Genomic DNA, 26,369 nt, shown 5'->3' with positions numbered 1-26,369 from the left:
ATATGAATTATATTAGATATTAAATTGGACTGGAATTCACATATGGCGTTGTTGTTGAGTATTTCATTACACGTTGTTAAACGGGTAAATTGACATTAACAGAAAGGGACGGACTTGCCCCATTCGCATGTAGCAAAATGTAGTACCGGTAAATGCGAGTCACGTCATTATGGCAATGCGCGCATGACGTGAAATCGAACGATAGGTTACACACTATTAAATGAAGAGGATTGAACTTTGTTTGTTACTGGGTGTTCGCCACGAACAATAAGCGATTACGTGACACACAATTACACAGACTGGTCTGGGGCTACACTGGCTGTATATGACAAAAGATCTATTTTTGCACAAGTTAGCTTGCCCAAATCACATTTTGCCACAGAAAATACAAAATGGTGATGAATGTGTTCTGTTTGACTGTCTTCAACCCTAAAGATATATGTTAGAATGCATACCCCTTCAACAACAAATTATAAGTGATAATATTGTTCATACCTTTACTAACACAATAATTAAAACAATTGCATACATATTTCTCTTTTCTGCAAATATAAATAGTTAATACATTTGAAGACAAATGTTCACTACATTTTTTTACAGACAATCCGGTAAATTACCTTTGGAAAAAAAATTGTGAACCTAAATTTCCTCATCTGAAAAATAGTGCACAGCACTTTCCACTTTAATGGAATGTTAATTTTTAGAAAGTCTGTACAGTCTTATCTTGGAAGATACTTTATGCACATGCATTAAGCCTATTTAAGTCAGAACCAGGCAAAAACACATGCCATGGATGCTATGTATTCCAGACAAGTATCCCGCCAGCAGTGCTCAGGAAGCTGGGAGGCGGGGCTTCAAGATTTCATCATTCCAACAACAGGTGGAGTTTCTCCTCACATTAAGGGAGAGAACTGTACTGAAAAAGTCCCTCAAGATCTACTCAGATAGCAGGTACCATTGAATGTTATTGTGTGCTCAACTTATTCACATTATAGCAGTGTGATGCAGTTGTGTATAATGATTAATAAAAGTTCACACTATATGCAACCAGCACAGCATTCGAGTAACTCGAGCAACTGGTAATCTGTTACAGAATTGTTCTTTTTGCTGCTCAACATTATCTAAGGGTTGAAAATGAAGCCTTTAAAACTTGTATCTAGTGAGAAAGGTCTTTAAGATAATTTGATTTGTTAGGGACTACAAATTAAACAAACACCTATCTTAGCAGAAGAGGGTTAACAAGTTACCATGGTGCTCTAATTGCAGGGATGTTGAGCGGTTAGTTGAGGACCTGTCTGTGATACTGGACTCACCCTCCAAGCGCACTCTCTGGATGTACATAGTCCCTCTCCTGACCCTCCCCCACCAGCAGGCCGTCAGGACACGCCTGGGGCATCAACCCTCGGACACCTCGAGCACAAGTAGGCGTAGACATTTATCATAATTTATTATGCCATGAAAAGTCTGTTTTTAATCATGAACTCAGGAACAGCACTGTCCACTTTTATTGTATTTTTTGTTTAAAGGAAGTGTCTTCTTAACAAAAATCCAGTTAAGGCCAAAAGATTTGTCCCTGATTAGTCTGTGCTGACTGCACAGGCGAATCCAGAACAACACATTAAGCCCCATTTTACCAGAGCAAGGCTCATTTGTTATGGCAGTTGTAACCAACAAGAATCTGTCGTGTATTTTAAAAAAGTGTGTTAATAAGTGAAGCCACAATCAATAACAGCTGCAATATACAAAACAAACTAAAACATTTTATTTATTTTTAATATGAATATAAGCCTTGCTGTGGGAAAATGGTGTTTAATGTATGTACATAAATTGTTGTCCCAGATTAACCTGTGCAATCCACACAAGTCCAATTTAGGATTTTTGCTAACAAGTAACTTCCTTAAAAAAAATACAATGAAAGCTGAAATTGTTGTCCCTGATTAGCCTGTGCAGGCTGCGAGGCTTATCTAGGACACTTTACAAATATGCATTAAACTCCATTTACGAGAATGAGGCTCATACAAATGTGTTGATTCAAAAACAACAACTTCTGCATAGTCAGATATTAAACAGACTGATGAGGTAGCACAGCAGGCGGTACTTGATCAAATTATGTGCATAAAACCAGATCTAAGCCGCATTAATGAAGAGGCATGCTAGTACCTGTAATTACTTAATCCACACACATTTCTGTGAAGAATCTGTTCTTTAACTCTGTAGATAGCTGTTGTTAAGGTGAAATATCAAATGAAATATCATTAATCATAACAAGTAGCATCATGAAATTGGAAATACGATGGCTAAAAAATGGTTGATTTTCCTAGAAGTAGATCTAGAAGTCAGATATTGCCTTCTTGCATGTTTTATATTGGACTCTTATGCCTGTTTGTGGGTAAATACTGAGACTGATATTTATTTAAGTGTCAGATGTGCTTACATTGGAATTTGTGTTTGTTCTTTGTCAAATTGAACTAAAAATCCTCATCCTTAATAAAAAAACTTTTTATGCTCCCCGAAAATATTTTCGGTGGAGCATATAGTTGCCAGTTTGTAGTTCCTTGTTCCTTCCTTCCGTCACACTTATGGTACCGTTTCTCATAGCGCCTTCAATACTTAACCAATCGCTTTCATATTTGGCATGTAGGTACCTTGCATGGACCTCTACCTTTTGATGAGGTTTGAGGTCACTGGGGTCAAGGTCAAGGTCACCGAGGCTAATAATAGACTTCCTTCTGTCACACTTATGGTACCGTTTCTCATAGGGCCTTCAATACTTAACAAATTGCTTTCATATTTGGCATGTAGGTACTTTGCATGAACCTCTACCTTTTGATGAGGTTTGAGGTCTCTGGGGTCAAGGTCAAGGTCACCGAGGCTAATAATAGACTTCCTTCTGTCACACTTTTGCTACAGTTTCTCATAGGGCCTTCAATACTTAACCAATTGCTTTCATATTTGGCATGTAGGTACCTTGCATGGACTTCTACCTTTTGATGAGGATTGAGGTCACTGGGTCAAGGTCACCGAGGCTAATAGATATTTTAGGTGTTTATTAACACATACATTGACAAAGCGCATCATCGGGGAGCATCCATCAGTTTCACTGATATTCTTGTTTAAATTTGTAGCATCCAACCAAGACCATTCAAGAATTAATCCAACCAGGCATCATCAGACTGTAAGTTGTTGTTAATATTATGGAAACAACATAAATGAAATAATAAGGGATGCAAGAGGTTACAAAAAACATTAACCGGTTAACCTTTTCCCATAACCGGTTATTAACCGGTTAACTGAAACGCCTTGAGGTAGTTAAAATGATTTACGTAAAAAATGTCATACCGCTCGAACCGCTCTGTAGAAACAAAAGTAATTTCAAATTTGAAATCGCTTGCGTTGATAACATGCCAGTTTCGTTATAAAATGTACTATACCAATTATTTTCATAATTTTGTAAATGTGATATATATTTTATTTAGATTTCCTGCGTAAATGCATAGGAGTAAAAAATTAAAGAACTACGCAATTTTCATTTTTACGTGTTATTACCTTATTTTTGGTTGAGCCGCTTATATTACTTTCGCGTCGCATCACTCACAAAAATGGCGTGTTCCTTTTTTCATTCAGTTATAATTTTTGAAACTCAAAATGGCGTAATATAAAATTGTTTTTTCCCTTTCAATGCAACGTAAAGTGGGTTATGTGTGTTCAACGAATCCGCATCTCTTCTTATTCGATAACTGCATATTTTGTTGTTTGCAGTTTAGCGTTTGTAGCCGAAGTTGTTTCGTTTGATTTTCATTATACAATAAAAAATGTGCGTAAAATACAAATGCAAATTAAATTAATTTTGAACAAAATGTAAGTTGAATATTTAATATAGTCAGTACATTTATTTAATAACAAAGTAAGTAAGTATTATGATCTCAAATACTGATAGTTACGTATGTTTATTAACGTACCATAGCGCGCAAATTTTACGCAGTTACGCAAATACTTAATTTAACGGGTTTATTTTTTCAATATTGTTAATTGATGTTTAATTATTTAATTAGTTAATAATTTGCTTTCTTAAATAAAACTTCCATCGGACGGTAATGGTCGAATCTTTGGACGTACATTATCATAATGATATTATTTTTTGATAAACAAAAATGACGTTAACTCGTAAAGATTGTAACTACGAATGCAATTCTTCATAAAATTGTTACTTATAAACACAGTATTTTCGCGAGAAATCAGTTGGATATTGGTTAACAGAACATCAAAATAAGCTGTCCAATGTCTCAGCTGTTTTTTATCGCGAGTTCAATTAACGTGTCAATTACGTCTTCGCTAATAGCCCCCACTCACGGCAGTTTGCTAGTTAAATTTTAGCGAGTCAAAAGACCAATAGTGTCAGTTATCAAAACGTACCCTGTATATGTTATCACAAAGGTATTGATAAATTGCTTTATTACTTTGATTGTTGACACGTTATTTATTACTGGCGATGGTGCGGCATGTTGTTCTTACTAGTCGCAAGCACAAGTTGTCATGAGAAAAAAGTAAACTCGTACGAATTATTCCATGAAAAAAAAACATAAACATTTTTTTCCAGGTTAACCTTTTCCGGAAAATGTAACCGGTTAACTGGTCGTTTCGGAAGGTTAACTCGTTTCGGAAGGTTAACCGGTTAACCTCTTGCATCCCTAGAAATAAAAGTTGATTAGGTTTTAGCTTGCACTTCAAATGGATGCAAGGTTGTCACTTTTGTTTGAACAGCAACGAACACCATGATTGGCCAAACATAACACATTGCAATAATTTGCAGAGACAGAGGTTTCGAAAGAATATGATATGTGTGTATATGTAATGAAAATGCTTGTATTGATCTCTGTTGCCACCTGTTCACAATTGACAATAACTTTTTTTAACGTTCTGATCTTCTTTGGGCGCATTTCAAATGAAATCAAGATTGGGTCTGAATCCAACACAATCATCATGATCAGTTTTCTGAATAAGTACATCTTGTTTACTTTGATTTGTCACTCAATTTTAATCAAGAATGGATGCACCCTTTACGATTCTATATGATTGTACCTGCAATATATTTGACAAATTATTAAACAATGCTGTTCAAAATTAGAGTTCCTTCTACACTCAAATTACATGACATACAGCCTGACAAACTATCATCATACAGGTCATTTATTTGTGAGATTGTAACAGATTGTAACAGAGTGTAACATTTGTTCTTGCATAGGATACACTTCACTCCCCAATTAGGAAATTGTTAATCAATTAGATTTTCCACACTTTGTTACCATTTAGCAGGATTTTATAGAATGGGCTGAATTTACAATTTATTGTTTATAATCATTGTAGAATTTGTATGCCCCCGGATCGAATGATCGGGGGTATATTGTTTTTGGCCTGTCGTTCTTTCTGTCTGTCATTCTGTCCCAAAACTGTAATCTTACAGTAAAGTTTTGCAATAACTTTTGAAATATTGAACATAGCAACTTGATATTTGGCATGCATGTGTATCTCATGGAGCTGCACATTTTGAGTGGTGAAAGGTCAAGGTCATCCTTCAAGTTCAAAGGTAAAAAAAAAGCGGCGCATTAGGGGGCATTGTGTTTCTGACAAACACATCTCTTGTTTAATTTAAAAATCTCTTCCACAATTTAAACGTTGACATGATTGACTGGCAGACTGGATAAAACATGATAAGTTCCCAATCAAGACCACCATTTAAATTGTGGCACCAATCGTGATATTGGCGATGTTGCATAATGTTAGTTAGTTAGGACAATAGTAACACTTCCTTAAAAACTGTTTTAGTTAATTCTGTAACTACTTTGATACATGTTAATTTGAAACTACCGTACTATTTTGTGTACAAAATAATAGACATTTAATGTATGACTGATTACTAATACAGACTATTACTTTACTATCCATTTAATTGAACTTGTGTTAATTGCAGACCTACACATCCACATCAGAAGATGAGCATGAGCATCATTTGAACAATGGTGACAGAAAATTTGTTACCAAACATTCTAATGGTAAATAGTGTTTTTTTTTGTCAAAATTGTGGTTTTTAGCTCGGCTGTTTTAGGAGAAAACCCGAGGTTTTGTCATAGCCAGCTCGCTGTCCACCGTTCGCCATGATAAAACCTTTACATTGGCTCTCAAATGAAAGTGCTACCACCTACAACTTTGAAACTTCATATGTAGATGCACCTTGGTGAGTTCTACACGCCCCACCCATTTTTGGGTCACTAGGTCAAAGGTCAAGGTCACTGTGACCTAAAATAAATAAATTCTGTCAAGCTTTCATTTATTCAAAACTGCACCCGCAGCCGAGCGTTGGCACCCGTTATGCGGTGCTCTTGTTTATATCGTGTGATAAAAGAAAAGTTATTCTTAACAATTGCTAGGGAGATATGTATTGTGTTTTAGGGCAAAATGCAGAAAAAAAATCACATTTAAGAAACTTTCGTATAAACTATAAACAGGGTTAATTGCATGTCTGTAAAGTTTACCTGTAGTCCCAGATTAGCCTGTGCAGTCCGCAGAGGTGTATTAGGGATGACACTTTACACCAATACTAGATTTTTGCCAAGAAGAGACCTTCTTTAAGTGAAAAAAAGAGGAAAAATGTTGTCCTGATTAGCCTATGTGAATTGCATCTGTGATGACACTTTACACACACATGCATTAAGCCCCGTTTTTAAAGAGCAAGGCTCATATGCAAATAAAAGTTTATAGCTTTATTGATCCAAGCTTATTTAAAATTGTGTGTACAGGTGGAGGTGTGGACTCAAGTCTCAAGAGAGAGCTCGAGGAGACACGCAGAGCCATACAGGAAGTGAGAGAGTTCCTGGCACGGGGAAAAGATAACGGTCTGTGGATTGATGGCCCCCTGTTGTGTTAGCAACAGAGATCGTCACTGTTTTCTTATGGTCACTGTTATTGGGTTGAGAATCCATCTTGTTATTCAAACTTTAGTTAAATATTGACAACAACGTAACTGAAGTTTGTTCTGGGAAAACCAGGCTTAATGCATGTGCCAGAAATGTCATCCACAAGTCTGTCAAATCATGGCTCCCTGTTGTGTTTGCCTGACAGAGATAGGCTCCCTGTTGTGTTTGCCTGACAGAGATAGGCTACCTGTTGTGTTTGCCTGACAGAGCTAGGCTCCCTATTGTGTTTGCCTCACAGAGATAGGCTCCCTGTTGTGTTTGCCTGACATGGATAGGCTCCCTGTTGTGTTTGACTGACAGAGATAGGCTCCCTGCTGTGTTTGCCTGACAGAGATAGGCTCCCTGTTGTGTTTGCCTGACAGAGCTAGGCTCCCTGTTGTGTTTACCTGACAGAGCAAGGCTCCCTGTTGTGTTTGCCTGAAAGAGATAGGCTCCCTGTTGTGTTTGGCTGACAGAGCTAGGCTCCCTGTTGTGTTTGGCTGACATAGATAGGCTCCCTGTTGGGTTTGCCTGACATGGATAGGCTCCCTGTTGTGTTTGGCTGACAGAGCTAGGCTCCCTGTTGTGTTTGCCCGACAGAGCTAGGCTCCCTGTTGTGTTTGCCTGACATGGATAGGCTCCCTGTTGTGTTTGCCTGACAGAGATAGGCTCCCTGTTGTGTTTGCTTGACAGAGATAGGCTCCCTGTTGTGTTTGCCTGACAGAGCAAGGCTCCCTGTTGTGTTTGCCTGACAGAGCTAGGCTCCCTGTTGTGTTTGCCTGACAGAGATAGGCTCCCTGTTGTGTTTGGCTGACAGAGATAGGCTCCCTGTTGTGTTTGCCTAACAGAGCTAGGCTCCCTTTTGTGGTTGGCTGACAGAGATAGGCTCCCTGTTGTGTTTGGCTGACATGGATAGGCTCCCTGTTGTGTTTGCCTATCAGAGCTAGGCTCCCTGTTGTGTTTGGCTGACAGAGCTAGACTCCCTGTTGTGTTTGACTGACATAGATAGGCTCCCTGTTGAGTTTGGCTGACATGGATAGGCTCCCTGTTGTGTTTGGCTGACAGAGCTAGGCTCCCTGTTGTGTTTGGCTGACAGAGCTAGGCTCCCTGTTGTGTTTGGCTGACAGGGATAGGCTCCCTGTTGTGTTTGGCTGACATATATAGGCTCCCTGTTGTGTTTGGCTGACAGAGATAGGCTCCCTGTTGTGTTTGCCTGACAGGGATACGCTCCCTGTTGTGTTTGGCTGACATGGATAGGCTCCCTGTTGTGTTTGGCTGACAGAGATAGGCTCCCTGTTGTGTTTGGCTGACAGAGATATTCACTTTTGTCTTTTGGTTTATTGTTTTTGTCTTGAGAATTTATCTTAGAATTGTAATGTTAGTTGAATCTATATAACAACCAAATGAGCCTCGTTCTGGGAAAACTGGGCTTAATGGATGTGGTCCCCAAAGGCAAATCTGGGTTGATACTTTCCGCTGAAATTTGATATTAGGTTAGAAGAAACTTTCTTTAAACACAAAATTCCATGAAAAGCAGAAAGGGCTGTACTTTAATCTTGGATATTCTTTTCACACATGCATTAAACCCAGTTTTTCCAGAATTAGGCTCAACTTGTTTTTTATGCCATGCTATTTGTTTCAGACATGGACCACACCAAGTATATCACAGTGATCCCTGTGGACCAACAGCTGAGATTGGGGTCCCTTCCTGCACCAATGGGTGTTCAGCTGCCTGGCCAGACCTTCCCTATGTACCATGCAAACTTCTCGCAGCATTTCCCCAGCGCATACAACATCTATGCACCCAGTCCACCCCAGCGGTTTCCAGCCAGTTTCAATCAGCCTGATTCGATATTTGGCCCATTTGCACATTCTGAAAACAAACCTAAAGATGACAGCTGGAATCATGTTCCTTTTGCTTCCAATTCTGTGAGCAATATGGCCAATGAAGCTATGGCGGGTAGGATGAAATCACCACCAAGCTTTCTGATCAGTGGACCAGAAGACAATGAAAATCGCCTGAAAATTCCTGCCAACTTTATGACTTCTGGAACAGAAAGTGATAATGAGTCAGAGTCTACAAAACAAAAGACGCTGAGTTCAAAATTTTCTAAAATGGGAGGTAGGCATTTACCACTTCATATTCTTATTTACAATGATCTGCTGAACAAAGTGACATTTAAGTTCTCAATCATTACAAATGATACAACATTCCAATAACACATCTAATTTACAGTTCAGAGAATTAAAATTTGTTGATATGTTCAAGGAATACCCAGTAAATATTATTAGCTGTACTATTAAATGAGCTACTTCAATCTCTGACTTGCAATTAAGTTGAAAAATTCTCCTTTTAATACTAGGAACTTTGCACATGTTGTCTGGGTTATGTGGGGCCACTGAACATAAGGCCTAAAACTCTTACCTTTTGATAAGAATAATTAAGGTCTTTTTGTCATAACTCGGATTAAATTTTAATTATATTGGGTTCAAGTTTGCATGCAAAAGCTCCAAATCTCTATGTCCCCATGTCTATATACACATGTACACAAGATAGTCAATCACATCTTCACAAATGGTCCTACTTAAGGCCACAGACAAATGCCAATAATTGTGACCAACATTTTAGCAGAATTATGCCCCTTTTTGAACTAACACCAGCAAAGTTATGGTTTATTTTCAACATCTTGATTTCTGCTTCTACTATAGGTACTCAATTGGAACTCGACATATGTCTGCAGGTTTATGATAGAAGTCCACTGGCTGATGTTCATAAATGAGAAAAAAAAAATTTAGTCCATATTATTAGCACTTTTTTGAAAATAGATATCTCCAGGTTTAAGTTTAATCACATACTGTAACTACTACAGATCTTCAATTGAAACTTGTATATCGTCCATGTAATTATGTAAGGTCACTGACAGAAAATGAACTAAACACTTTAAAGCTAGTGATGCCTGATGATTAGATTTTGGTCTGATTCAATCGACCACCCACCCACCCAGCCACCCCGTAAAAGTCGTAAAATAAAGTACTGCATAACAAACTATTTTGTGTAGTATAGATGGACATGGATGGGAAATGCAGAACTATTTGTTCATATGACACATAGACAACACAATTTACAATTTGCTCCTGCATTGTACACAAGGATACTTTGTAATCATCACTTACAAAAGTCAAGGACAAACTTCCTGTATGTGTTTGACAGAAATATTCAATACTTTATGATTTTATTATTGTTATTCTGCACTTTTTGCTTGCCGCTGATTATTTTAAAAGTGGAATTAAAATATTTCTTTTTTTGGGGCCAGAATATGCTGAACTGCTGATCAGTTGTGATCCTTATTCCCAAAGTTCTTTCAACTCCTTATCCTTCTTAAAAAATTCAATATCTATTCAAAAAATATTCAATAATAGTTATTTCAACACGTTTGTAAAGGAGGCACATTCAATCGTCATGCACTGACAGCCCTGAAGCAGCTGGATGCAGCCATGGCAGCAGAGGTGTCAGACCTAGATCACAGTGTGGACCATGAAGTGGTTGATAGGCAACTGTTGTCCATGGCAACAGGGGAGAGCACTTCTACAGCACCACCCCCTCCACCACCACCTCCTCCTCCCGGTGAGTTACAGAGGCAGCAAATTGGGTTGACTCCTGATATTGTCCAGCCGGCTTGTGGAAAGCCTGATATAGCAGTCACAATGGCCGATTGTATGTACATGTGTGCATGTGTGTGTCGGTGCATGGGATTATGGGTCTGCAACTTTGTGATTCATCAAGCCATTTTGAAATAATTTACCACAAATGACCACCATGCGGTAACAGCATGTCACATGTAACACTTATCTCCCTACCTCCAAGGTCAAGGTACTATTTAGAGGTTATCTCCTTTCCTCAAAAGCCAAACTCACAATTAAATCTCATCTTTGGCCATGAAACAGCTTGTCCAGACTGTAAATTTGTCTTTCATCATGCAACTTACCACCATTGATCTGCATGAAGAGAGTGCATGGAGTGCGTAACGCCCATCTTCCTATCCCAAAGATCAAGGTAATACAACTGAAAAATTTAACCACCAATCAGCCTGTTAACGTATATTAATTTGGCATTCATCATGTAATTTAAAATTACTTGCTACAAATGACCACCATGAGGAGATGTATGGCACGAAAAGTCCTATTCCCAACTCAAAGGTCAAGGTCAAACTTAAAGGTCAAGTTTAAATTTGCCCATACAACTTCTTGTCTTGAATGTAACTTTATTGCTTGTCATGCAATTTTAACATTGTTTACCATAACTGTTCACAATGTTGAGACTTTTTGTCATGTGTTGCAGTGTAACAACCAACTCCCTACCTGAAAGGTCAAGGAAACCTATAAAGGTCATAGATTAAATTTGGTTATTAAACAGTTATTAAGATTTTAACTTCATGGTTAATCATGCAGTTTAAAAATGGTTTGCAAACAATGGTAACCATGTGGAGATGTTTCATTTATTGGTCAAAAGTCGAGGTAACACTCAAAGGCCAAAGATAAAACATGGGCATTGTTCAGCTTGTTATTGTTCAGCTTGTTAAATAATTACAAGTGTTATGGAGAAAAACCTTGACATTTTTCCTAAAGGCATTTTGTTTTTACCCCTACCGGTTTCACCAGAGGGGACTTATGGTTTGCGCTCTGTCTGTCTGTCTGTCAGTCAGTCACACTTTTCTGGATCCTGCGATAATTTTAAAAGTTGTTAATATTTTTTCATGAAACTTGAAATATAGATAGATGGCAATATGGACATTATGCACGTCATTTCATTTTGTTCCTACGTCAAAAATTCTGGTTGCTATGGCAACAAATAGACAAGAAATACTGCTGAAAATGTTGGTTTTCTGAATCCTGCGATCACTTTAAAAGTTCTTTATATTTTTTCATGAAACTTGAAAAATGGATCGATGGCAATATGGACATTATGCACGTCATTTCTTTTTGTTCCTACATCAAAAATTCTGGTTGCTATGGCAACAAGTATATATATAAAAAAATAATCTGACAATGGTGGAATTTCTGACAATGGTGGAGCCGGTAGGGGACATTATATATTGCTTAGCAATAGTCTTGTTGTATTTATGTTAACTTGTACATATACACGATGTTTCGTGTGTGCAGTTAATCTGGAAGGTAAAAATAAAATAGCAATACAATGAAATATAGATTGTTTTTCAAATTCGTATGATATTTGTCAATGTGAAATAATCCAAGATTTATTGCTCCAGAACTAAAATGAAACTTGTGCTTGAAAGTGGCGAATAAACACAAAAACAAAATCTTGTTATTGACTTGAAAGGCATGAAAAATGTAACCAATAAACAAAAAATTGATTTAATATAATTATTGTATACTTTTCTCCAGCGGCTCCCCCTCTGCCCATGTCTATGGAAGGACCAGACGGGAAGGCCGGTACCCAAATGAATGTCAAGCGGATCAACTGGGAGAAACTGGACCATCAGCGCGTGGAAAATACTGTCTGGGAACAGGTATCGGACAGTTATGAACTTGCTTTCTTTGTATTTTCAGTACTTAAACATGATGCAAATTTTTCCATAGACTATTTGTGTATTCTGGAGTGTTTTATAAGCGAACAAAATTTAACAGTCAGATTTGAATTATTTTGCTTTTTTTTTTTAGATTGTTATTATTACCCCCACCACCTTAGTGGGGACATATTTTTTTTGCCCTGTCTGTTGGTTTGCTGCTTTTTTGCTTTGTTTGTTTGCGCAAACTTTAACAGTTGACATAACTTTTGCAATATTGAAGATAGCAACTAGGTAAAATATATGGTTCAAAATCGCTCATTTAATATAAACTTTTGCAATATTTAAGATAGCTACTTTATATTTGGCATCCATGTGTATCTCATGGAGCTGCACATTTTGAGTGGTGAAAGGTCAAGGTCATCCTTCAAGGTCAAAGGTCAAATATATGGCTTCAAAGCGGCGCAGTAGGGGACATTGTGTTTCTGACAAACACATCTCTTGTTTTTACACTAAAATTGCTTACACAATACCAATATTTGTGAGTTCTTGTTACAGTGTACACTAAATTCTTTTATTTGATTGGTTAATTTTATATAAAATAAAACAACTCCAACAAAAGTATTTGTCAGTTTAGTTTATTTTACCAATTAACTTCCTGATTATTCCAAAACCAGACAATCAATGACAAAACACAACAACCCAGCACAATCAGTTGTAACACTGGTTATTATAAATATAACCACAGCATGCTCATAACAACTAAATATACTGGTACAATTAAAGTTCAATCTTTTATGTGGTGGTTCTTGTTTGTTGGTTAATTAAACAATAAATTGACTTTGAAAAAACAGTTATATTTACCTTTTAGTACATGGCTTCAATTTAATAATAATTACAATTGCAGGTGTTACTAATTAAAGATGCATGTATGCTGCATGTGTTACAAACCGACCAGCTTTGATTGTTTATTCAGATTTCATGAAGTCAGCTGAGAGTTAAACCTAGTCTTGAAATACATACTTATTTTAAGAAATTTAACTGATCAAAAATATGCTATCAATGACAGTGTTGTTTCTTCAGTAGCAGTTCTCAGTTATAAATGACCAAAAACATTATTATATTAAAATCGCACAGTCCGTTAGTCAGTCAGTCAGTCAGTAAGTAAGTCCGTCTGGATTAGTTTCCGCTCAATAAGTCAAGCAATTGTCATCAGATCTTCACCAAACTTAATGACAATGTGTAAGGCAATAACATTTAGGTCAAGTTTGATAATCAGCCATATTGACCCAGAAGCTTTTTAGTAACGGCCCTTGAATCATCGTAAAATTGTTTTTTTTCTTGTTTGCGCTCAATATCTCGAGCAATTGTCATCAGATCTTCACCAAACTTCATGAAAATGTGTAAGGCAATAACATCTAGGTCAAGTTTGCATATCCGCCATATTGACCCAGACACTCCTGAGTTAGGATCCTTGAATCATCAAAAAATTGGGTCTTTTCTCGTTTCCGCTCAATAACTCCAGCAAATTTTATAGGATCTTCGCCGCACTTCATGAAAATGTGTAAGGCAATAACATCTAGGTCAAGTTTGATAATCAGCCAAATTTACCCGGACACTCTTGAGTTACGGTCCTTGAATCATCGTAAAATTGTTTTTATGCTCCGCCAAAAAAATTTGGTGGGAGCATATAGTCGCCACTTCGTCTGTCCATCCGTCCGTGTTTCCATCCGTCCATGCACAATTTTTGTCCAGCTATTTCTCAGCAACGTATGACCAGAATGCAATGAAACTCTATGGGAAGCTTCACTACCAAGAGGAGATGTGCATATTATCAGCGGGTTCTTGTCGGATGATTTTTCACAGAGTTATGGCCCTTTGAAATTTTCTATAAACTGTACATATAGTGCAATTCTTGTCCGAGCGATTTCTCAGCAACTTATTACGGGAATTCAATGAAACTTTATGGGAAGATTCACTATCAAGAGGAGATGTGCATATTATCAGCCTGTTCTCGTCGGATGATTTTTCACAGAGTTATGGCCCTTTGAAATTTTCCATTGTACATATAGTGCAATTCTTGTCCGAGCTATTTCTCAGCAACTTATTACGGGAATTCAATGACACTTTATGGGAAACTTCACTACCAACAGGAGATGTGCATATTATCAGCCGGTTATGGTCAGATGATTTTTCACAGAGTTATGGCCCTTTGAAATTTTCTATAAACTGTACATATAGTGCAATTCTTGTCCAGGCTATTTCTCCCCAACTACTGACTGGAATACAATGAAGCTTTATGGGAACTCAACTACCTTGAGGAGATGCGCATGTTATTAGTGGGTTCTGGTTAGATGATTTATTTAGAGAGTTATGGCCCTTTGAAAATTTTAAGTTGCTAACCCATCCATTGTATTATTTTGTCCAAAGTTATGCCCTTCAAGATGTTTCCTTTTATCTGAATATTAAGTGCAATATAGTGACAAAAAAAAACTTTGGGGAGCATCACCCATCTCCGACGGTTTCTTGTTTTTCTTGTTTCCGCTCAATATCTCAAGCAATTGTCATCAAATCTTCACCAAACTTCATAAAAATGTGTAAGGCAATAACATCTAGGTCAAGTTTGCTAATCGGCCATATTGACCCAGACACTCCTGAGCTACGGTCCTTGAATAATCGTAAAATTGGGTCTTTTCTCGTTTCCGCTCAATAACTCCAGCAAATGTCATAGGATCTTCGCCACACTTCATGAAAATTTGTAAGGCAATAACATCTAGGTCAAGTTTGATAATCAGCCGAATTGACCTGGACACTCTTGAGTTACGGTCCTTGAATCATCGTAAAATTGGGTCTTTTCTCGTTTCCGCTCAATAACTCCAGCAAATGTTACAGGATCCTCGCCACACTTCATGAAAATGTGTTCGGCAATAAAATCTTGGTCATGTTTGCTATTGGGCCAAATTGACCCAGACACTCCTGAGTTACGGCCCTTGAATCATCGAAAAATTGCTTTTATTCTCGTTTCCGCTCAATAACTCCAGCCATTGTCATCAGATCTTCACCAAATTTCATGAAAATGTATAAGGCAATAAAATCTAGGTCAAGTTTGATAATCTGCAAAATTGACTTAGACACTCCTAAGTAACGGCCCTTGAGTCATCGTACAATTGTGTTTTTTTTCTTCCCGCTCAATAAGTCTCGAGCAAATGTCATAGGATCTTTGCCGCATTTCATAAAAATGTGTTCGACAATAACATCAAGGTCAAGTTTGATAATTGGCCAAATTGACCCAGACACTCCTGAATTACGGCCCTTGAATCATAAAAAAAATTGCGTTTTTTCTCATTTCCGCTCAATTACTCGAGCAAATGTCATAGGATCTCCGCCACACTTCATAAAAATGTGTAAGGTCATAAGATCTAGATAAAGTTCGATAATCAGCCAAATTGACTAAGACACTCCTGAGTTATGGCTCTTGAATTATCGAAAAAATGAGTTTTTTATGCCCCCGGATCAAAAGATCGGGGGTATATTGTGTTTGGCCTGTCTTTCTGTCTGTCATTCATTCATTCATTCATTCATTCATTGTGTGTGTCCCAAAACTTTAACCTTGGTTAAATTTTATAACTTTTTCATTATTGAAGATAGCAACTTCATATTTGGCATGCATGTGTATCTCACGGAGCTGAACATTTTGAGTGGCAAAAGGTCAAGGTCAAGGTCATCCTTCAAGGTCAAGGTCATCCTTCAAGGTCAAAGGTCAAATTTATGGCTTCAAAGCGGCGCAATAGGGGACATTGTGTTTCTGACAAACACATCTCTTGTTTCCTTATGTTACGAAGTTGTGCATGTTGGATTGTTATTGTCCTATATCAAAACTTAACTTTTTTATGGCTCCGGTAGGGTGGCATATAGCAGTCGCACTATCCGTCCATCTGTCCGTCCGTCTGTCTGTCCGTCGCACTTTTGCGTTTAGGTTTCAAAAAATGCTCATAACTTCTATGTCGCTTCAGATGTAACCTTCATATTTGGTATGCATTTGTATATGGACAAGGCCTTTCCATACGCACACAAACTTTGACCCCTTTGACCTTGAACTTGAACTTTTGAAATCTGCGTTTAGGTTTCAAAAAAGCGTTTTTTGGGGGCATATGTCTTTTGATGGGGACAGCTCTTGTTTTCCACGTTTATGATAACATAGTTTTGCATATTCATTAACTGATTTAATGAAACAATATTCCAGTACATTCAACATATGATCATTTGTGAATTAATCTTTTGTCATTAATTGTTACACAGAAGTAAGGGAACTAACTCTTGACACAAACACCATAATTTCAACCAGAGCTATGTCAAACAGCTAGTATTTGTTTCTTTCTATAGATTGGTGAAGCAGCAGACTTGCAGGATGTGGTCAGATATCTGGAGCTAGAACAGTACTTCTCCACCAAAACAGGGAAATCAAGTAAGTTGAGCACACAACACCCATTTCAATGACAAAATTCAATGCCAGTACAAAATTCACTACAAAAACACTTCATTGACTTCTTATATTTCATAGTGAACAATTAAATTACTCAGATTCCTTTATGAAAGTCAAAGAAACAATATGGTGTTTATTTATTTAAATATTTATTTATGCCACAGAGCAAATAATATGCTTACAAACACTATTAGAATATTAAGTCATGATTACATTCTGTGGATACCTTTTTGTCCCCTACAGGTGAAACCTGAGGGGACTTATGGTTTGCACTCCGTCTGTCTGTCAGTCTGTCTGTCAGTCTGTCTGTCAGTCAGTCAGTCCATCACACTTTTCTGGATCCTACTATAACTTTAACAGTTCTTCATATTTTTTCATGAAACTTGAAACATGGATAGATGGCTATATGGGGATTATGCACGTCATTTAATTTTGTTCCTACGTCAAAAATTCTGGTTGCTATGGCAACAAATATATATATATAAATATAAATTTTTTACTGACAATGGTGGAGTTTCACCGGTAGGGGACCATATTGCTTAGCAATCTCTTGTTGTCAAATGTTTGATTGAAAACTTGTTTTTGTGCCCCTGATCCACTGATGCCAAAAGACACAGAATGAGTTGCCATCTTTTCATGATTTTGTTCATTCGGATAGTTTTTTAATATATGTTGTGCATTTTAGTACATGCATTTTTCAGTACATCTACAAGTACTTGTGAGACCAACTTCTGAATCATACGGCTTATAATTTGTACATACCAGTAATAATCCATATGATGCATTTCTGTGTTTATCAGAAAAACCAATCCTCATGTCATGTGAGAATTTTGTATTAACAATATTTATTATTTTTATAACATAATGGCTATTCTGGTTCAAAACCTGAAGAGGGATGGCATTGTTTTCATGAAATAAAATGTTTTGATGTTTATTGTTATTTAGCTTTTAGCATCAGTGATTATTACTTTCTATCAATAGCATCCCTACACTGGGAACACAAGCCTCAGTCATGTTCATGTGTGAAACACAGGCTATCAGCGTCATTATGGTCCTTGAAAAGTACAGCAGTAAAGCATGTTATGTAGCCATGCTAGTGTTGAATATGCCTGCAATTGAGGTAGTGTAGTTTTGATAACTAGCCAAGAATGGCATGTTAAAAGTGAAAGATTTTACAAAATGTTCATTAACACTTTTGAACATGTTTACTGGAAAGAACTGTGTAATATAGCAAGCAAAAACCCATGGTTTTCAAAAGGTTCTGTATCCAGTTTAAATTGGGTTTTGTGAGTTTTTTTATTGTTCATGGTTTTGTGTGGGTTTCATACTTAACCCATTTATGCCTAGCGTCTAGAAAAAAGGCCTTGGCAAACAGCGTAGACCCACATGATGCGGCGTCTCATCAGGGTCTGCGCTGTTTGCTTAAAGGAATTTCTGTAAGAAACATTCTAAATATAGAAATAAATATACAAGCCCTAATCTTGGAAATAAATTGATCCAATTAAGAAGAATGGGAGAGTCCACTAGGCATTAATGGGTTAAAAGGCGTAGTATTCTCACTGGGGAATGCATTTTGATAGCATGTTGTGCTGATTCCTATAGTTGAAAACATAATTGGTAATTTCCTTCCAACAACATTAGTTTGCTAATTCTACCAGCAATTGCAGGGCATGGTTTTTGCAGAGCTTTGGATAAGCGAATTTGTCAGTTTACATGTTTTTATAATTCACAAATTAATTGTATGCTTTTGATCCCTGGCCAAAGGCAGAGGGATAGAGAATTGGCATTGTCCGCCTGTCATAAAATTGTGTAATGGCTATATTTGAGAAACAATATAAGATATCAACATGAATCTTCATGGATGTGTAGATATCAATGTGGAGAATTGAATTGCACAAGAACCATAACCACAGACTTCCTTGAGTACAAGTTATTGCCCTTTTTTCATTTTTGTATTATGTAACTTTTTAGGGCTTTATCTCAGATACTCTACTGGATTTCCACATGAATCTTCATGGTTGTGTAGATATCACTGAGTAAAATTGCAATTTTGGTAATACATGTATACTGTATATCAAGGGATTTGCACCCATCCATATACTAAATTTTATTTGGCAGAGGATATCAATTCAAAGAATTGGCTTGTTTACATGTATTAGTAGCTAGTTATTAAAGCACTGTATACCTTAAGACAAGAATCAACTATTTAAAGGCCTATTGCTATTGGCCTGTCATGATACTTGAATGGATGATATCTTTGGACTCTATCAACACACCTACATCACTATATCTCACTTTGACTTTGACACTAACCTTCTTTTAGTCTAATGCAGAAATGCTTAATTCTTTGTTAACCCAAAATGATTCATTTTGTCTACCATCGATAATGCTTCCTAAAAAGCTTTCATGCTTGAATGTATGATGTTTAATAACATTACCAACATCGTTTTTTCTATAAATACTATACTCTCTCCTTTGATATTTAGTATTGAGATAATGTGATGTCATTTTTTTCTGTTTTTTTAACCACTTGGCAGAATTTCACAACACTTAACAGAAATGATCTTTGTGTGGCCCTCTTTCAAAGGCGCGAATGTTGAATAATTTGCATGTAAGATCATACAGTGGTCCTCTACATAGATTTTTCAAATGATGTCTCTCTGGGGTCAAAACTTGTCACGCTCTTTTGATAAACATTATTTTCATAGACATATAAAGCTAATTAACATTAAAACTTTACTTAATTATACAACACTGCCCAGAGGAATTGTGTTCGTATGTAACATCACATAGTGGTCCTGTACTAAGTAATGGCCCATAGTGTGTAATGTAGCCTAAAATTAAGGAACTTGAGTTTAATAGCACTCAGCTACATCTCTTAGGAACATTCAAGGATCGTCATTGTCCACTTGTTAATTGAAACTTAATAAAAATACAAACTATAACACAATGAAATCAGAATAAACCAATGCCTCCATATGTATTATTTAAATGTAACATGAATGGGTTTACTTTTCGAACACTGGTAGGTTTCAAATTTAATAGATGCATGTGTGCATTTCTAAAATATTCATACTCTTACTAACATTTTTATGTAATAAAATTGGTTATATATTTTCATGCGAAAATTACAATTCTTAGGCAATTATAGTTAAAGCGGGTATATACAATTTTGTCAAATATTTATGAATTTATATAAAATGTGTAAAAAACTTATTATATATATATTTCAATATAAATTAAAATAAAAGTTAAGAAGAACATGTGTCGAAAAATGCGAAATAAGCCAGATATTTAATTCTGAAATTGAAAACGGCTGTACAGCCGAATTCGCCAGCATGTATACCATACATGTACGATGTGAATCTAAACTTAGTGTAACGGTTTATTTGAATTCCTGCAACGATATATATTCATACGACACACGAACACTAACTCTGATCCTAATACAAAGACGAATGCTTCGGTTATTGTAGGAAAATATTTACGTCACAATCAGCTCGGGGCGCTAATTTGTCTTTGCTGCATTTTATGAAATTCGGCTTTAATGTATAATTTTTGTTGCCCATTTTATGTTATTGTACCATATTTTATCAATATATAACAATTAAACACATATAAAAAATCGTATATACCCGCTTTAAAATGAAAAAACAATATTGTAATTATAGCAAACACAAATGTCTCGGACTGACAAAATGGTTATTACAAAACGACTATGTTTATTTATTTAATGTTTACCTGTCTATCCTTGTTGTACTAGTTGTACACTTTTAAATTATCCTAAAATAGTTGGTCATTAAATGTGTTATATTTAATTGCTGTTCTCCTGTTTAGGTGTAAAACTAGTTCACATAACCTTGATTAATTAATTCTTTTTACTTACAGAAATCACAGAAAAGAAATACGAAGTGTGCATTTTGAATCCTAAGAAAGCATATAACATATGTAAGTACTTCCAGCTTTTAAAGAGACTCACTCTTTAGAATTTTGGGGGTAGTTTTAGTAATGGCGTGTCATAATAAAATCAGAGTTTTAACGTCAAGTTATTACAACATTTTTCCATAATTACAAATGCATTAAAAAAAAAAAGAAGAAATAAATGAAAATATGCCATTGCTTTAAGTTCTAATAAAATATCTAAATTGCAATTACATAGACAGGTCTAGATGCATTAAATGCACACTCTGATGTTTATGGACCAGTTTCTATTTTTGTTTTATGGACTGTTTGAGCTTAATCTGGACCATGCATGCTAATTATTAATTTATTATTGAATGACATCACTCACTTTACACATCATAAAGAAACATAAGCCCCAACTGAGTGCCCATTAGCATAACAAAGACCTAGTAGGACGTCTTAGGTTTTGGTTAAAACGTACCGGTATACCCAATACTCCCTGTTCCATGATTATATGGACTGGTCACTATTTTCTTATATAGACTGCATGTTCTAAATATGAACCATGGATTGGCTGTATTGTATTGTGCTTTTGAGGCCATTGACCCTGGCTGTTGTTCAAAACTGAAAAGTGTTAATATGTTCTGTATTACTTTGAGTGCTTTAAGATGTTTGTCAATAGGTATGTTGTTTAAAGTATTTATTATGCACTGGTTTATTCGTTGTTTTAAGAATGTTTGTTACAAGATCAAAATAGAACACCCCAGTCCTGGCCCAATGGCACAATAGTGACCAGCCAGGCAGCCCCAAACAGTATATGTGCTAAAGCTTAAGGGTCCTTGCTGGTAAATAAAATGACAAAGGGCCCTCTTTTTTCTTAAATATACAAGGAGATTGTGTCTTGCAATAACTCTTGAAATGCAATGGCACATGCAAAGTACTTATCCGGCATTTTCATATGAACTATTGATCACCAGTACCATATCCTATATCATGTGTATGTTGGCATGTTAACATGAGTGTTGTTTTTACTTGAACTGATTAATCATACCACTACATTGATATCTGTCTGATATAATCCTGCCTGATTGGTTAAATACAATCAGATTCAACGTAACAAAAATATGATACCAAGATATACTACATTTTGGACACAAAATACAACATAAATAGAAAAAAACATATTTTACAAAAAATAAGCGTAAGTTCTCATTACGTCATTATTAAGACTTAAAACGTCAAACATCATATTCATTCCCTGTAAAAATGCAGCATTGTAGCGAGTATATTTATTTTCTTTTTTAAATGAGGACGTAGAGGAATAATAAACATAAAAACAGGTTGCCACCCAATGGTTGTGTCATATATATGGCTTGGCACACATAAAGCCATTCGTAGCCTCACCTGATATATTACAGAACAATAGGACAGTAACCTCTTATTCTGTATATATTCTGCCATATAAAACTGTTAGTTTACTTGACAAGTTACAAGCATATCTCCCTGAAGAAGACTTACAAGACTACCTGCATATGTAACATGTCTTGATTTTCAGCCATCTTACTTGGTCACCTGAAGCTGTCCCTGGGCGAGGTGAGACAGGCCTTGTATCTCATGGATGAAGCCATTCTTACCCCTGAACTCCTTCGACAGCTGCTGGCTTATGCTCCAAACAAAAATGAGGTCAAGTTTTAGCAGCGCTATTTTTAAGATAAAAAACAAGCAAATTAGTTGAATTGATATCCCCTGCCAAAAATAATTTTTTGATTGACAGATTGACAGCCGCACAATGCCAATTCTGTATACGCCTTTGGCGAGGGCCAAGAAGTTGTCAGGCAATACATTTTTCATTTCATTCACTCAGCATTTGTCTGACTTTCCTATTTTGTCTGATGCAATAGGATTTCAGACTGTTGTTTGTTTATATTAGCTATTTAAACTCTTAATCAAAATCTTTTTGCTAAAAACAAATTGCATTATCTTGAAATAGTTATATGGTTAATACACATGTTCAGTTAAATGTTGTATATTTGTTAATCAGTCCCTTTATTACTTGTTCAACATCTTCATGATCCTTGTAGATGGAACAGCTTGATTCATACACAGGAGACATTGAAGAACTCAGCAATGCTGACCGCTTCACATATGAGGTAAATATGTAATTACATTTTAGTAAACAATGACCACCTCCCTCCTTGCTGATCTCAATCTTCAATCTGTCTATTTGTAGATCAGTTTTTTGGCTTCTTTTTCAATATAACATTTTGTTTTTATGCCCCTCATTTCGAACTAAATGGAGTTTATTGTACAATCACAGTGAACCTCTGTCTGCCTGTCTGTCTGTCTGTCTGTCTGTCTGTCTGTCTGTCTGTCTGTCTGTCTGTCTGTCTGTCTGTCTGTCTGTCTGTCTGTCTGTCTGTCTGTCGATTGGTTGATCAGACAGTCGGTCGGGCCGCCCATCTGTCCTTTTGGGGTAATTGTAGGCACTGTGACAAGGTTTTGTTCGTTCTATGGTTCCCAAACTGATCTAGACATGACGTTAGTCTGACAATGTTTTGACATTGTTTAAATCATTGAATTGATTTAGGAAATAATTGTCGTTTAAATTCAATAGATGTAGATCACTTTTTTGTTTTAAATAGATCTAGGTCTTTTAACCAATCCATTTTATTGTTGTCAATTGTATTTAAACAATTGAATTGACACTGACATGAGAAAGTTTTTTTATCATAATCCTGAATGTTCTTCTCTACAGATGAGCCGAGTGCCTGGATATGAACAGAGATTGAAGGCTCTTGTTTTCAAGGGGAATTTCCAGGAAAAAATCACTGAAATGAAAGAAGTATGTTCAAATTGTACTGAAATTATTTTTATAAACAACCATTGGTACAACATCAGTATTATCCAACATCACTTTTATTGTAACCTAATTAATACACAGGTGTTATAGCCCATTTTTTTAGCAAAAGAAGGACTTGTTTTGACTGGTGTTATGTGTCATGTTTAAAGTAAAGCTGCTCAAATAAAGATCGTTCATAGACATAGTGACATCTTTATCAGCATGCAAACTGGTGCACTCAGTTATCAATGTCCTTGGAACACATGTTTAGAGAATATGCAGCAAAAAGTAGATCTTATATGAGTAAACACAAGTTATTGCAATAAGTTTTGTGATAACCAGCCATATGTGTGCACCATGTCCTGGACACGAATTTATGTGTGTCTCCTGTCTTTTAGCATCTACACTGTATTAGAAAGGCATCCTTAGAATTGCGTCACAGCAAGAAGCTCTCAAAGATACTGGAGGTAATATTTGTAACTTCCGAATATTTTGAATCAGTAACATTTGCATACAATTTGACTTAAACCAATATTTATAAGACATTGATTGGTTGACCTTCTGTTAAATAAATTTATCAATTTAATTGAATTGTTTTCATATGATTATAGCGCTGCAGTATTACAGCAAAAATTTCACGGTGAGTACTTACAGATTGCATATGTTTTTGTACTCATTTCCCTATTTTAGAGCTGCACAAAGTACTTGCTAAACATATGGAATTAAATTTGCCTGTCTATTTTGAGTGGAGCAGATATCAGTTCTATTAAGAACTTTTTGAATCATTTGATGTGTTGATGATACTTATATTATCCTCAGTACTGCATTGGAGTAAACAGTAGTGCAGGTTCTGACCTTCACCTAATTATTCATATGAGCTGTCTCTGACCTTCACCTAATTATTCATATGATCTGTCCCTGACCTTCACCTAATTATTCATATGATCTGTCCATGACCTTCACCTAATTATTCATATGATCTGTCCATGACCTTCACCTAATTATTCATATGATCTGTCCATGACCTTCACCTTATTATTCATATGATCTGTCCCTGACCTTTACCTTATTATTCATATGATCTGTCCATGACCTTCACCTAATTATTCATATGATCTGTCCTTCATTTATTTGATTTTGTTTGTTTATTAAACACAATGTTTTGTTTTCCTATGTTAAGAGCTGCCCAAAGTGTTGGTTTACCCAGAGCACTTACAAAATATTTCCTGCTGGATAAAGGTGCATAAAATACTGGTGCTGTCTAAATGACAGTTAACCTAGAACGAGTCAAATCAACAGGATAAAACAATATTGCATGACTGAACATATTGTCATATTGTCACAGCCTTGTCTTTCCGTCAAAATTATATTTTGATTAAATCAAGTTTGCTTGGGTCTAAAACGAATTTCTCTGATAATTGTTTCTCTTGTATTTGATATCTGTCCTTCCGTCCAATTGTCCTTCAGTTTGTCCGTCCATCATAAAATAAGTTTCCTTCCAAAATCTGAGACACTAATGATGTGAATTTGATGAATTAGGATATGCAGCACCCCTAAAAGAGGGACATGCTTAGTGTTGTCAGATCATTGTGGCCCATTTTTAAGGGAGTTATTTCCTTTCTATTTCTATACATGTATGTCACTTTTTCCTTCAGAATTGTATTACACTTCATATGGGGCAACTTTATTGAATGGACGTGTATTAATTTCCATGTAATTCAGCTTCAATAATTTTCAAGGGGGTTATTGCATAATAACCAAAATGACATTTTCTTATTATTTTTACATTTCTGTGTGAGTTCACAGGAACTTATGATCTGAATTTGCATAAACTATATACTGGTATGCAGTATCCCTACAGAGTGGACATGGGAATATTATCATAAGATTTTGTAGCAGTACAATTTCTTAGCTTGTCATTGGAGAGCATCCATCAGTTTCTCTGATATTTTTGCGTTTCAGTTGATCTTGGCCATGGGTAACTTCCTGAATCAAGGCAATCAGCGGGTTGGGGAGGCAGCAGGCTTCAAGATCCGCTTCTTGTCTCAGGTAAAACTTAATGATAGCTTCCATCAGAGGGGGTTATCACATGACGATCTCAATGGTCATGTCCGTGCAGAAACAGTTTTTTACGCCATTTTATACCCTTTATTACTATTGTATAGTTTTTAAAAGACGCTCACTTTCCAGTCATATCAGTAAGAAAGTAATAAGCGCTTATTTCGTATTAATATTCACGTTATATCTTGAATTTACTCGCTACAAATTTTCTTAGCAGGAGCTGTAATTTTGTGATCCTGCTAAGAAATTTTGTATGGAGTAAATATTCATATGAAATAAATGCTACCCACTTTCTTGCTGATATGGCTGAAAAGTGCGTAGCATTAAATAAATAAATACAAGTTTTAGGGTATAAAATGTAGAAAAAACCCTCTCTCGGCATGGACGTCACTACCTTGACTTCCTTTAGATCATCACGTGATTAGCCCCTCTGTTCTATGTTATACCTGTCACTTGATTGTAATAATTTATCCAGAATGTGAATGTGAATAGTAATCTTGCTTATTATGTTATACTTTGCCCAGATCATAGCGCATACATGCCATATCTCCAGGTAACTGTTACATATGTACTAAATTATCAGACCTGATCAACACTTGCTTAATAAC

General features: G+C 36.2%; 1 protein-coding gene across 1 annotated transcript in view; it reads left to right on the top strand.

Moving 5' to 3' along the window:
- Positions 1-26,369, top strand: part of LOC127866480 (delphilin-like) — a 75,325-nt gene that overhangs the window by 43,158 nt on the left and 5,798 nt on the right. Inside the window, exons 11-25 of the mRNA XM_052407017.1 lie at positions 810-951; positions 1,267-1,421; positions 3,126-3,175; positions 5,969-6,050; positions 6,795-6,890; positions 8,593-9,072; positions 10,393-10,575; positions 12,354-12,478; positions 16,859-16,940; positions 20,847-20,906; positions 22,417-22,544; positions 22,943-23,011; positions 23,617-23,703; positions 24,099-24,167; positions 25,663-25,749. Of these exons, the coding sequence (XP_052262977.1) occupies positions 810-951; positions 1,267-1,421; positions 3,126-3,175; positions 5,969-6,050; positions 6,795-6,890; positions 8,593-9,072; positions 10,393-10,575; positions 12,354-12,478; positions 16,859-16,940; positions 20,847-20,906; positions 22,417-22,544; positions 22,943-23,011; positions 23,617-23,703; positions 24,099-24,167; positions 25,663-25,749 (1,895 nt within the window). The remainder of the gene's footprint in view (positions 1-809; positions 952-1,266; positions 1,422-3,125; positions 3,176-5,968; positions 6,051-6,794; positions 6,891-8,592; positions 9,073-10,392; positions 10,576-12,353; positions 12,479-16,858; positions 16,941-20,846; positions 20,907-22,416; positions 22,545-22,942; positions 23,012-23,616; positions 23,704-24,098; positions 24,168-25,662; positions 25,750-26,369) is intronic.

The sequence above is a fragment of the Dreissena polymorpha genome, chromosome 2, assembly GCF_020536995.1.
Source record: "Dreissena polymorpha isolate Duluth1 chromosome 2, UMN_Dpol_1.0, whole genome shotgun sequence".
NCBI classification, from domain to species: Eukaryota; Metazoa; Mollusca; class Bivalvia; order Myida; family Dreissenidae; genus Dreissena; species Dreissena polymorpha.
Note: the sequence above shows the minus strand (reverse complement) of the source record. Positions and strands in the feature narration are given on the sequence as shown.